Raw genomic sequence first — 12,070 nt, 5'->3', positions numbered from 1 at the left:
TAAGAATCATGTATGCAAATTCTAAAGATTTGTTTGCTCCTTATGCATCCAGTATATGCACACTTCCTTGAGAAATGGCATTATTTCTGAGGAGTTTATTATTTGTTGTGGAGCACTCCTGCTTGAACTGTACAATATCGCACAGTGTTTGTTGCTGTGATGGGAATTTAATTTAATTTAATTTATTTATTTGTTTATTTGTGTGTTTGTTTGTTTATTTGTTTGTTTGTTTGTCTGTTTATTTATTTATTTTTAACAATTGCACATTCCCGAAAGAAATTCCACGGAAGCACTTTAATCTCACGGTACTCCTGTTGTATTAACAGCACAAATAAAGACATTAACATTCGAAAATTGGTGCCATTTGTGTTTGTGCCATCGCCCCTTGTTTGAAACTCAGCAAATGTTCATCTGCAGAATCTGCCGCAGCAAGCTGTCGTTCCGCACTCTAGAACACGTTTTTAAGGCCTTGTTGATTTGACAATTCGTTCTGTCGTCCATTTACCCAATTTCTAGGTTCACGTTCCCCTCTGTTTGTGTTTTATTCCTGTCGCATCATTTTCGGATGACATCAGATCGTTCTTTACGCGTAGTCACCACATCTGACTTTACCTTCTGTTTTCTTCCATCGTCCTGAGTCACTGCGAGACCCCGTCCGGTGTCTCACTGTGGTGGAAATATTAAAAGAGAAGGAGTGAATAAACGCTGACTTTTGTTGACCTTTCTCTTGTCTAATATACCCAAGCTGCACATATCCTCCAAGCAATTGAAGTCTGTGGAGAAGGGATGATGAAAAAGATTTCTAACGTGAAATACTCCCCGCGGACGCAGTAGATCATGGAATTAGCTCCGTCAGAGTGTGAGTGAGTGTGTGTCTTTCTACGGCTGACTTGTCCTAACCTACTCCGTCTACCTGACTGGTCTCCAACCGTTCCGCAGACAAATCACCCTCCGGGGACGTACTATTGTCTGCCACCACCACCACCACCACCATCTCTCCTCCTAATCCTCCTCTCATTACTCACACTTTTAAGATATTTATCATAAAAGGCATTAGACTGTGCTCTCTTCCCAAAATAAATAAATAAATAAATACATCCAGGGAGCCAATTTCGAGGCTCTGCTTGGCTGCATTTTATTCCGACGCAGCCGGGGCCGTTTCCGCGGCTCTCCTCCCATCCTCCGCCAGACACCGTGTCTTGGTTTCATGCTTGAGCGCCGCGATCATTACAGCCCCGATGCCACCGGCTGCTTTGTAAAGTTCCTGGAAAGGGAGGCTCGGGAAGAGAAGCGCCCGTCATAATGGAGTCGTGGAATTTATAACCCCGGCTACAGCCTCAGCCTAACCCTAACCCTAACCATCTCTAACCTCACACCTCAACTTAACCATCTCAAACCCGACAATTTTTTCGGGCTATTGGGGTTTCGGAATAATGGGCCGTCGGAACAATGGACTAAAGTGACGTGTTGTCCTGCTCCGAAAGTGAGGATGATGTTATCACAGGGATGCTGATGATGGTGCCGAATCATCATTAAATAGCTCATTTGGTGGCAGGTGTTAAAGAATCCGAGGATAATTGAATGCTGATGGCAGTAGCCCTCCCCCTGTCACAGTCTAGTGGCTGAGGATTCGGTTGAATGACTTGAGAAGCTGCACAGAGAATACACAGGCCTACTCACATATATATATATAAATATATATATATATATATATATATATATATATATATATATATATATATATATAAGTTCATGTCTTGAGCCATGAGTAATACTTTGCATCCAATATCTTAAAACCTACATAAAATTGTGCTTCTTGGGCTGCAGCGCTGTCATCAACATATAATAAGCTCATCCAGTCTAATTGAAAGCATTATCAGGCTGCAGTCTAGTTCTTTGGGGAAGCGTCGTCTCAGACTGTGAAATACTCTGTCTCTGCAGCGATCTGCAAACGCTTCAAGCTGCAAACACCTTCCACACGCACATCGTTAGCTGTTTTTCTTTACTTTGATAATAAATTATCCCATAATAATGCCCTATTTTCTTTCTATATGCGTAGTAAAACATGATAAACAAGAGGCCCTGCCCTCCGTGCTCTCATACGCTCCTCCCCATATCTTTCTGTTTCCACAGTTCTCCCTCCATCCTCACCCTCCTCTTCCTCTCGCTCCTCTCCCTCCCTGCTCTTCCTCCTCTCCCTCCTCTCCCTCCTCACCCTCCCTGCCCTCACCCTCTCCCTCCTCTTCCTTCTCTCCCTCCCTCCCTGCTCTCACCCCTCTTCCTCCTCTCCCTCCTCTTCCTCATCTTCCTCCTTTTACTCCTCCTCCCCCTCCCTCCTCTCCCTCCTCTCCATCCCTCCTATCGCTCCTCTCCCTCCCTGCTCTCACTCCTCTTCCTCCTTTCCCTCCTCTTCCTTCTCTCCCTTGCTTCTCTCTCTGCTCTTCCTAATCTCCCTCTTCTCTCTCCTCTCCCTCCTCTCCCTCCCTCCTCTCCCTCTCTGCTCTCACTCCTTTTCTTCCTCTCCCTACTCTCCCTCCTTGCCCTCCCTACTCTCACACCTCTTTTTCCACTCCCTCCCTGCTCTCACTCCTCTTTTTCCACTCCCTCCCTGCTCTCACTCCTCTTTTTCCACTCCCTCCCTGCTCTCACTCCTCTTTTTCCACTCCCTCCCTGCTCTCACTCCTCTTTTTCCACTCCCTCCCTGCTCTCACTCCTCTTTTTCCACTCCCTCCCTGCTCTCACTCCTCTTCTTCCCTTCCCTCCTCTCCCTCCCCCCTCTTACTCCTCACCCACCCTGCTCTCACTCCTCTCCCTCCTCTCCCTCCCTCCTCTTCCTCCTCACCCTCCCTGCTCTCACTCCTCTCCCTCCTCTCCCTCCCTCCTCTTCCTCCTCACCCTCCCTGCTCTCACTTCTCTTCTTCCTGTCCCGCCTCTCCCTCCCTGCTCTCACTTCTCTTCCTCCTCTCCCTTCTCTTCCTCCTCCTCTTCTCCCTTCTCTCTCTGCTCTCCTTCCTCTCTCTCCTCCCCTCCCCTCCCTCTCCTCCCTCCTCTCCATTCTCTCCCTCCCTGCTCTTACTCCTCTTCCTCCTCTCCCTTCTCTCCCTCCTCTCCCTCCTCTTCCTCTTCCCTCTCCTCTTCCACCTCTCCCTCCCCTTCCTCCTCTCCATTCTCTCCCTCCCTGCTCTTACTCCTCTCCCTCCTCTCCCTCCTCTCCCTCCTCTTCCCCTTCCCTCTCCTCTTCCACCTCTCCCTCTCCTTCCTCCTCTCCATTCTCTCCCTCCCTGCTCCTACTCCTCTCCCTCCTCTCCCTTCTCTCCCTCCTCTCCCTCCTCTTCCTCTTCCCTCTCCTCTTCCTCCTCTCCCTCCCCTTCCTCCTCTCCATCCTCTCCCTCCTCCCCATCCTCTCCCTCTTCTCCCTCCTCTCCATCCTCTCCCTCCCTCCTCTCTCTCCTCTCCTCTCTTCTCAGCTGACTTACTTCTCCCTCGCCTCCTCTGTTAACTTAAGCATCTTTCTGTTCTGACAGTTCTCCCTCCCTCCCATCCCTCCCATCCCTCCCATCCCTCCCCTCCCCTCCCCTCCCTCCTCTCCTCCCTTCTCAGCTGCGTCTCTGCTCTCTGCCGTACATCCCCGAATCTAGTCATTGGATTCCTGATGTGCCAGATCTATCTCCTACCCCTGGGAATCACTGCCACATTAGCTCCCTGATAGATACTGATGCTCCCATTGTGCGAGGAAAGTCTAATGAAATGGTGATGATGATATTGACTGGGGGCAGCTTTCCAACCCAGCCCCACACCTCCCACACCTCCCACACCTCCCACGCCCCCACTCTGAACACATGCCATGCATTGATGTGCTATATCTTATACTCAATAATTAACAACCGCTTCACAATCTATAGTTATATGTGGATATTCTGTTTTTATGCGATGATTTTAAGATGCCTGTTTATTAAAGCTGTTTGTCCTTAATTTCTCTTTTCAAGCCAGCCAGCAGACGCGCTTTTCTCCTTCTCGGCCTCTGCCTGTTACGAAAAATGTTCATTGTCCTGGACCCAGGGCCCCGCCCTCCTTAGCCCTTAGGTATAATTGTAATTGCCCGTGATTACCTAAATAGCCTCCTTCCATTGACCGCATGATTCAAAGCTTAATTAATCTTGCCGGAAAGCGAATTTTTATGTCTGTGATTAATTGTAAAAGGGACTATTATTGACCATCCTTTAGGCCCGGGTTGTGAAAAGCTAATGTGATACTTGTTTAAGTTAAAAGGCTGCTTGTTAGAGTTTTTCTTTTTTGAGCACCGGACCATTAGAGTCACAGCGCTAGATGTAACTGGTTCTGGATGCAGATTCTTATCGTGTTCTTGGAATGAATAGCGACTCTTAACTAATAACTGTAATGCACTACCCTAAACCCTTCAAACATCCTGTTTGTTCCATATGTTGTCCAGTGTTGTTATGCTTTTTATGGATATTATTTTTCACGTGAGGTAGGACAGATTGTCACGACTCCCTTCAGCATAAATGTGGGACTCTGGGAAATAATAACTCTTCGCTTCGGTACTGTAAGGACTTTGGAGAGAGGTTATTTTATCAGAAAAGTACTGTATAAATATATATATATGTACATAATATAAGATCCCCTTCTTGAGATAAAGGGCAGGGGCGGTCGTAGTGATTTGGAGGCCCCAGGCAGGACCAATGTGAGGCCCTTCTCCACCTCACTTAATGCAGGCATATGGCTAGTAGACAAAAAACATTTAGAGAGAGTTGTTTTCAGTGAGAAAAACTAAATGAGAATTCTAACTGAACCATTAAAAAAAAAGATAGATAAAAAAAGATCATGAACTATACAATTTTAAATACTATATTAAATGACTCAGGAAAAAACCCCATCTGTCTGTCTGTCTCTCTGTCTGTCTGTCTGTCTGTCTGTCTGTCTGTCTATCTATTTATCTATCTATCTATCTATCTATCTATCTAGCTATCTAGCTATCTATCTATTTATCTATCTATCATCGTCTGTCCATCTGTCTGTCCGTCTTGAAATATTATGTTATAACGCTAACTGAAAATATTAATCAAGAAATACATTTTCCAGGGCGTAGTCACAGAACCCCATGTGACAATATATATTAAGAAAACCTTCTATCCATCGTTTCCTGTAGTGAAACTATGAACCAACCTGAAGAGACCAACCTTGGACCAAACAGATGTCAAGGTGAACACTACAGCAGAAATATGGACTGGCAGCACAGCCGGGTGATTGATGAGAAAAATCACAGTCCTGAACAAATCTATTTTGAATTATTTGATAAGACCTGCTGCACAACACAGATATGCAACTACATATTCATTAATCTCCTTCCAGAGCGCCTTCTCTTTATGATAGTGATGGTGATATCCTTTATCAGCACATCATATAGCAGCACTCTTATTTCCTATCTCCCCAACCTTTTACCTTTCAGTGATTATATGATTTAAATAACTAACTCTGAATGAGCATGGTGGGAATGAGGTGTTTTCACTTACAGTGATTGGCATATCTAGATAAAGATATCTTTACCGGCACATCACTTCGTATATTTTTGTATTATAATTATTTTGAGCTGGTCAACAATAATTTTGGCAAAAAAAACCCTGCTGGAACGTAATATATATATATATATATGATCATAAATCAGTCATGTTTTTTCTTGAAAGATTCAAGATTCCTTATTTGTCAAATGCAGTCATACAAGTACAGTGCCGTGAAATTATAACAGGGCAAATCCCGGAGGCTTTGCAAAATAAAGTAGGGAGAAATAAAACTGAATCAAAAAACGAATAATAATTACAATAATAATAATCATAATCATAATCATAATAATAATAATAATTATTATTATTATTATAACTATAATTGTAATAATAGCAAATATGTTACATGCCACTAGGAGCCTGTCTGTCCGTGTGTGTTGTGTGTGTATCTACCACAACCCCAACAACAGTCTCCAGGTGTTATCAGAGGCAGCTCCATGCTCTGGTCGAATGGAAACTGTGGATCCTCCACAATGACTGGTCCACCCAGCGAACCCGGCTATGGACTGAGACGCTATCAGAGTGAGAGTAGAGACTGTTGTTGAGACGCCACTTTCGGTCCTTACTTTTAAAAACATATATATTTCAGATAAGTTAACCTCAACAACTAAGAGTCATTTCTTGGTAAAAAAAGAAACAAAAACAAAACAAAAAAAACCCAAAACAAACACATCCAGCTTTGTGTTTTATGTTGCCTCCCTTATACGCAAAGAAAGAGGGTCGTAATAATAATAATTATAACAACAGCAATAATAATAATAACAACAACAACAACAACAACATCAACAATAATAATAATAATATTCAAAATATTCACAATATTTATAACATTCATAATATTCATAATTTATTATTATTATTATTAATAATAATATTGTTACCAATAATAATAATAATAATATTATTAATATTATAATAATTATTCATATTATTATTATTATTATTATTATTATTCCTTCGAAGTGATCACGCTGAGTCGGCAGAATCCCGTACCGGAAGTACTCTGATCCCCGGGCAACAAACCGGAAACCGCTGACTGGAGGCTCATCACGTTAGCATCGAGCGCTAACGGGTAGAAGAACCACTCGGGGCTTGTCATGGGCGGCTCCCAAAGCGTCGAGGTTCCAGGGGGAGGATCCGAGGGCTACCACGTCCTGAGAGTGAGACGACGTTCACGTACACCTTCGGATAAAGTTTCGCGTTGTGTGTGTGTGTGTGTGTGTGTTATGTCGGCGGACAAATTACCCCTCGAACGTTGACTCTTGAATCACTGCACCTGTTCGGCGGGATGCGGCCGATGCGGTGGGGAAACACCCACATGTTGTCGTTGCTTTCATAATGGACAACAGAAGGAACGTTTGAAGGAGATTTAATCTCCTATTCAAAGGTATTTTATGTGTCTGGGCGGATCAACCCGGGAAGACGTTTTTACCCGTGACAGTCAATGCCACGTTCCGCCCTAAGCTTGTTCTTGAGCTCATCAATTATGACACACTGACTGTTTTTCCCTTTAATGTCAGTGCTTAAAAGACGGGATGGAGTCTCGTTTTAATTAAGTGTAATATTTATTCGTTTTATAAAATGCAGTTTACTTACTTTTTTCCAATATTATTATTGTTATTATTATTATTATTATTATTATCCCTATGATTACTATTTGATTGCCTTAATTTTATGTAAGGCAGACTGAGTTGCATGTTGTGTATGAAAGGCGCTATACAAGTCAAGGTTTTTGTTGTTATTATTATTATTATTATGAATGATAATAATAATAATAAAAATGCTATTATTATTATTATTATTGTTATTATTATCCCTGTGATTACTATTTGATTGCCTTAATTTTATGTAAGGCAGACTGAGTTGCATGTTGTGTATGAAAGGCGCTATACAAGTCAAGGTTTTTGTTATTATTATTATTATGAATAATAATAATAATAAAAATGATATTATTGTAGTATTATTATTATTATTATTATTATTATAGAATGCTCATCTGTCTCTATAGCAAATGTCCACACTGACTGCAACTAACACATTGTCTCCCGCACACGCGGCATATGGAAGAGCTCTTTCCGGACTCCATCTGACCGTTCCCCTCGTTGCGTTTTGTGTTGGAATTTAAAATGTCTCTTAATGTCTCTGTTTTCACCAGATCTACTGTTGTTTTTGCAGGTGCAAGAAAACTCACCCGGTCACTGCGCTGGACTGGAGCCATTCTTCGACTTCATTGTGTCCGTCTGTGACACGAGACTGGTAAATTCGGCAACAATACTAATAATAATATATACAAAATAAAGCTGTAGTGACTGTTTACGATGCAAATGGTGGGATTAAATCTATTCATTTATCTCGTAGAACAAAGACAATGACACCTTGAAAGAGTTGCTGAAGGTGAACGTGGAGCGGCCCATGAAGATGCTGGTTTACAGCAGCAAGACGCTGGACGTGAGGGAGACCGCGGTCACCCCCAGCGCCATGTGGGGAGGCCAAGGGCTCCTAGGGGTCAGCATCCGCTTCTGCAGCTTTGAAGGAGCCAACGAAAATGTTTGGCATGTCCTGGTGAGTGGGCGGCTCCTGGGATGAGCTCTGGATATACATTTAGAAAGCGCTGATCATTATGACTGGAGCTGTGTCCATAGTGTCCATCTTAACCCAAACCCACTTTTCTTGTTGACATGAATGATTCGGCCACGGATCGGCAGGAGGTTGAGCCAAATTCTCCCGCAGCCCTGGCTGGTTTGAGACCCCAAACAGACTACATTATAGGAGCTGATACCGTCATGAATGAGGTACCGGCCACAAAGTGCGCGGGCGAAAAGCCGTGTCAACACATTATTGTGTATCGTGTCATTGTCATTAAGTCCTCACCTCGTACCTTTTGAAACAGAGTGAAGATCTGTTTTCCCTCATTGAAGCGTATGAAGGGAAGGGGCTGAAGTTATACGTCTATAACATAGACACAGACAGCTGTCGTGAGGTGGTCATCACTCCAAACTCTGACTGGGGTGGAGAGGGAAGGTAAGACGTTCTCCAACTCCAAAATGCAATGTTTTGATTTTTATTTGCTCAACTTTAGATGAAAGAATATATTATTCCCTGTTGGCAAAGGAAATTCTTGGCATTTTTTGAAAATATGTATTATTGCAAAAATTTATATCATTGCAAATATTATTTCACAATTAATATTAAGTATTTTTTTTTATTTTGTGTAAGTTTTTTTTTTTTTCTTTTTTAATGACAGCAATGCTCTCCTCTCTGGTCCCTCAGTCTAGGATGTGGAATCGGATATGGCTACCTGCACAGGATACCTATTTTGCCCTTTGCAGGGGGCAAGAAGATCAGTTTTCCAACACAGATGCCAAGTGAACCGGTGCCCCCACTTAAAGACGGTTTTACAGAGGTGAGGAAAATAGCATCTTTTTTCTTTTGCATTCTTTGTTTGTCGAGAGCAGTGGTTTTCAACCGTTTTAGTAGTGTACCCCCTCTGAGATCTTTTTTTTTCAGCTGAGTACCCTCTTCACTGGCATTGGGAGAAAACATTTTTATATGTTTTCAACACTTGTTTTTTTTTTTGTTTTTTTTCAGCTGACCCCAAAGTACCCCTATGGGTACGAGTACCTCATTTGAGAAACACTGATCTACACTCACTGAGCACATTATTAGGAACATCTGTACACCTACTTATTCATGCAATTATCTAATCAGCTAATTGTGATGCAGCAGTGTAATGCATAAAATCATGCAGAAACGGGTCAGCAGCTTCAGTTTATGTTCACATCAACCGTCAGAATGGGGGGAAAAACATGTGATCTCAGTGTTTTAGACCGTGGCATGATTGTTGGTGCCAGACGGTCACCAAAAATCTGTAACCATTATGTAACTGCTGATCTCCTGGTATTTTCACGCACAACAGTCTCTAAAGTTTACTCAGAGTGGTGCGAAAAATAAAACATCCAGTGAGCGGCAGTTCTGCAGATGGAAACACCTTGTCGATGAGAGAGGTCCACGGAGAATGGCCGGACTGGTTCAAGATGACAGAAAGGCTACGGTCACTCAGATAACCACTCTGTACAATGAGCAATGAGCACACTTTGGGCTCATTAATACCTATCAATCATGGCTTGAATGCCGCAGCCTATTTGAGTGTTGTTGCTGACCATGTGCATCCCTTCATGGCCACAATTTACCATCTTCTAACGGCTACTTCCACCAAAAGTCGCCTCAAACTGATTTCATGAACATGACAATGAGTTCAGTGTTCTTCAGTTTCCTTCCCACTCGATGGATCTGATTCCAATCAAACACCTTTGGGATGTGATAGAACAGGAGACCCGCAGCACGAATGTGCAGCTGACAAATCTGCAGGAATTGTATGATGCAATCATGTCAATCATGGAGCAGAATCTCAAAGGAATGTTTCCAACATCTTGTGGATCCCATGCCAAAATGAATTGAGGCTGCTTTGAGAGCTAAGGGAGGCCCCGCCCAGTATTTGTATATCGTTCCTAATGAAGTGGTCAGTGAGCGTAGAGGAGTCATTTTCCCAAGACCTCGCAAGCGATTTGATGTTGAAGTTCAATTTTGTTCCCCAGGTTCGTCTCTCTGCAGTCAGCCCCACGACCGCCCCCTACACGCCTTCACCTGCAGCTACCGAGTTAGACCAGGGCGCGGCCCCTGCCGCTTCCAACCCACAGAGCGTCCTCAGCGCTTTACAAACAGGTTTGAAAACGTTCCACGTTTTTTTTTTTTTTTTGTTGTTTTTTTTTCCCCCCAATAGAGCGCATCGTTAGAAGGGCAAAATAATGTGACGGTGATAACTTTTCTGTTTCAGGGGCTCCAACTATACCAGTGCTGCCTCCTCAGGTCTCTACAGCATCTGTTAGTACTTCTGCCACGTTACCAGGCAAGTCCAAATGATGTGTTTTAAAAAACATACTCTACTTCGGATGGCAGATCCCTTCACCACATATAATGTTGACTTCACAGGTTTAATGCCCTTAACTGGATGTCTCCCACCTCTTCCTAATCTGCCAAACCTAAATATCACCTTGCCAGACCTGGGCAAGCTGACGCTACCTGAAGTTGGTGGATTGCAGAAAGCAGGTACTTTTTTTTATTATGTTTTTCCCCGCCCGCGATCCTGCTTTCACTATGAAGCCATCGGTGAAGAATTCACTCTTCCCTCTGCCTCCCAGGTCTCCCTCCGCTGGCTCCTCTCAACCTGCCCGCCATGTTGCCCCCGCAGCTGCCCCTGGTCCCCGGTGTCACTCTTCCTCCTTCCGACTTCTTTGTCCTTCCTCACGCGGCCTCCGTGACGTTGTCCTCTGTCCAAGTGCCGAATACTTCACTGTCTAAAGTGCCCGCCCCTTCCCTCCCGTCGCCAGCGGCGACCTCCGAACCGCCAAGTGTCGCAATGTCGTTAGCGTCTTCCTAACGGAGACGCGACCGCGCCGTGCCCTTGGCCTGCTCTCAGATTACAAATGGCGGCCAAAGCACTGGTCGGGTGCAGTTCACATATTGTTCTTAAACTCAGACAGGTCCACTGGCTGAGGTGCGCTACGGTGGGGTCTAAAAGGTCGAGGTCAAAAGCTGCCAAAAGCTGTTTGTTTCCATCATTTATCAAAATCAAATACAAATGTTACTATTCAAGGGAATATTCACATTTGCATGCTCTTATACTGGCATGAATTATTTGGGTCTTCTACAACTGACAGATGACTGACTCGACTAATCCGGTCGCCCTTCTTGCTAAGAGCTTAGTGAGTTCAAGGTCAGACAGTTCTTAATTTCCTGATCACTATCCCACCAAATTGCAGCTGAAATAAAAGGGGGCAGTACGTTGTCCACAAACCAAGTCATACGAGATTGACTTTGGCTTCATGCATTATCTCTGGACACTCTGGGGAAGGTCAACAAGAGGGCTGGAATATTGTAGATTCTTATATTCTGCAGGATGTTGTAGAATTGTTGGGCGAGTCAGTATTTTTTCTAATGGACAAATCACGCCACTTCTCAAACCTCTATTTGTTTTTGTTAAATGATGAAAAAATAAATCTGGCTAATGCTAGACATTTGGACCCTACCTGAATATAACCAGGTGGCTTGGGTCTCAAGTTGCTTTATGAATGTTAAAATAGACAAAGACGAGCAGCAAACATGGCACAGAGCTCGGTACAATGGTTTGAGTAATTCATAATTGGGTGGTGTTCCTTTTCTCATGGATGTGCTAAGGCAAAAGACAACATGCAGTATCATACAGTATGGCTGTGTCTGGTGAACAGGCTGCTGATGTAAATTAACTTAAGTCACTTAACCCTCAATATACTGTATATTACCACTTGTAATTGTGCGAGTGAAAAATGTGCAATTACTGTTTGTCTTCAGGGGAAGGTGTGTGTGTGTGGGGGGGGGGGGGGGGGGGGGTGTTTCACAGTGAGAGACTGAGGTGGAATTTACAGAATTTTAATTTGTTAGAAAGTTTGTAAAGG

At 43.6% G+C, this 12,070-nt stretch overlaps 1 protein-coding gene across 2 annotated transcripts; it reads left to right on the top strand.

Moving 5' to 3' along the window:
* The first annotated feature begins 6,609 nt into the window (after positions 1–6,609).
* On the top strand, positions 6,610–11,963 carry LOC307244291 (Golgi reassembly-stacking protein 2-like). Of its 2 annotated transcripts, none has more exons than XM_080019430.1 (10): positions 6,610–6,739; positions 7,755–7,835; positions 7,938–8,141; positions 8,285–8,371; positions 8,470–8,600; positions 8,850–8,982; positions 10,175–10,301; positions 10,414–10,485; positions 10,569–10,685; positions 10,778–11,963. In XM_080019430.1, exons 1-10 carry the CDS (start codon positions 6,677–6,679, stop codon positions 11,014–11,016), a joined length of 1,254 nt encoding a protein of 417 aa, XP_079875556.1. In that variant the 5' UTR covers positions 6,610–6,676; the 3' UTR covers positions 11,017–11,963. The 2 variants fall into 2 exon arrangements, with proteins under 2 accessions (XP_079875556.1, XP_079875557.1); XM_080019431.1 differs by lacking the exon at positions 6,610–6,739 and adding an exon at positions 6,838–6,966.
* Positions 11,964–12,070: the final 107 nt, after the last annotated feature.

Source organism: Zeus faber (genome assembly GCF_960531495.2).
Source record: "Zeus faber genome assembly, chromosome: 18".
Taxonomy (NCBI): domain Eukaryota; kingdom Metazoa; phylum Chordata; class Actinopteri; order Zeiformes; family Zeidae; genus Zeus; species Zeus faber.
Note: the sequence above shows the minus strand (reverse complement) of the source record. Positions and strands in the feature narration are given on the sequence as shown.

Bases quoted from the DNA above. Each gene is read 5' to 3' on its own strand.
- LOC307244291 (XM_080019430.1), top strand. From the start codon at position 6,677: ATGGGCGGCTCCCAAAGCGTCGAGGTTCCAGGGGGAGGATCCGAGGGC. The intron at 6,740-7,754 runs GTGAGACGACGT...TTGTTTTTGCAG, and splicing joins AGGGCTACCACGTCCTGAGA to GTGCAAGAAAACTCACCCGG. The intron at 10,302-10,413 runs GTTTGAAAACGT...TTTCTGTTTCAG, and splicing joins CCTCAGCGCTTTACAAACAG to GGGCTCCAACTATACCAGTG.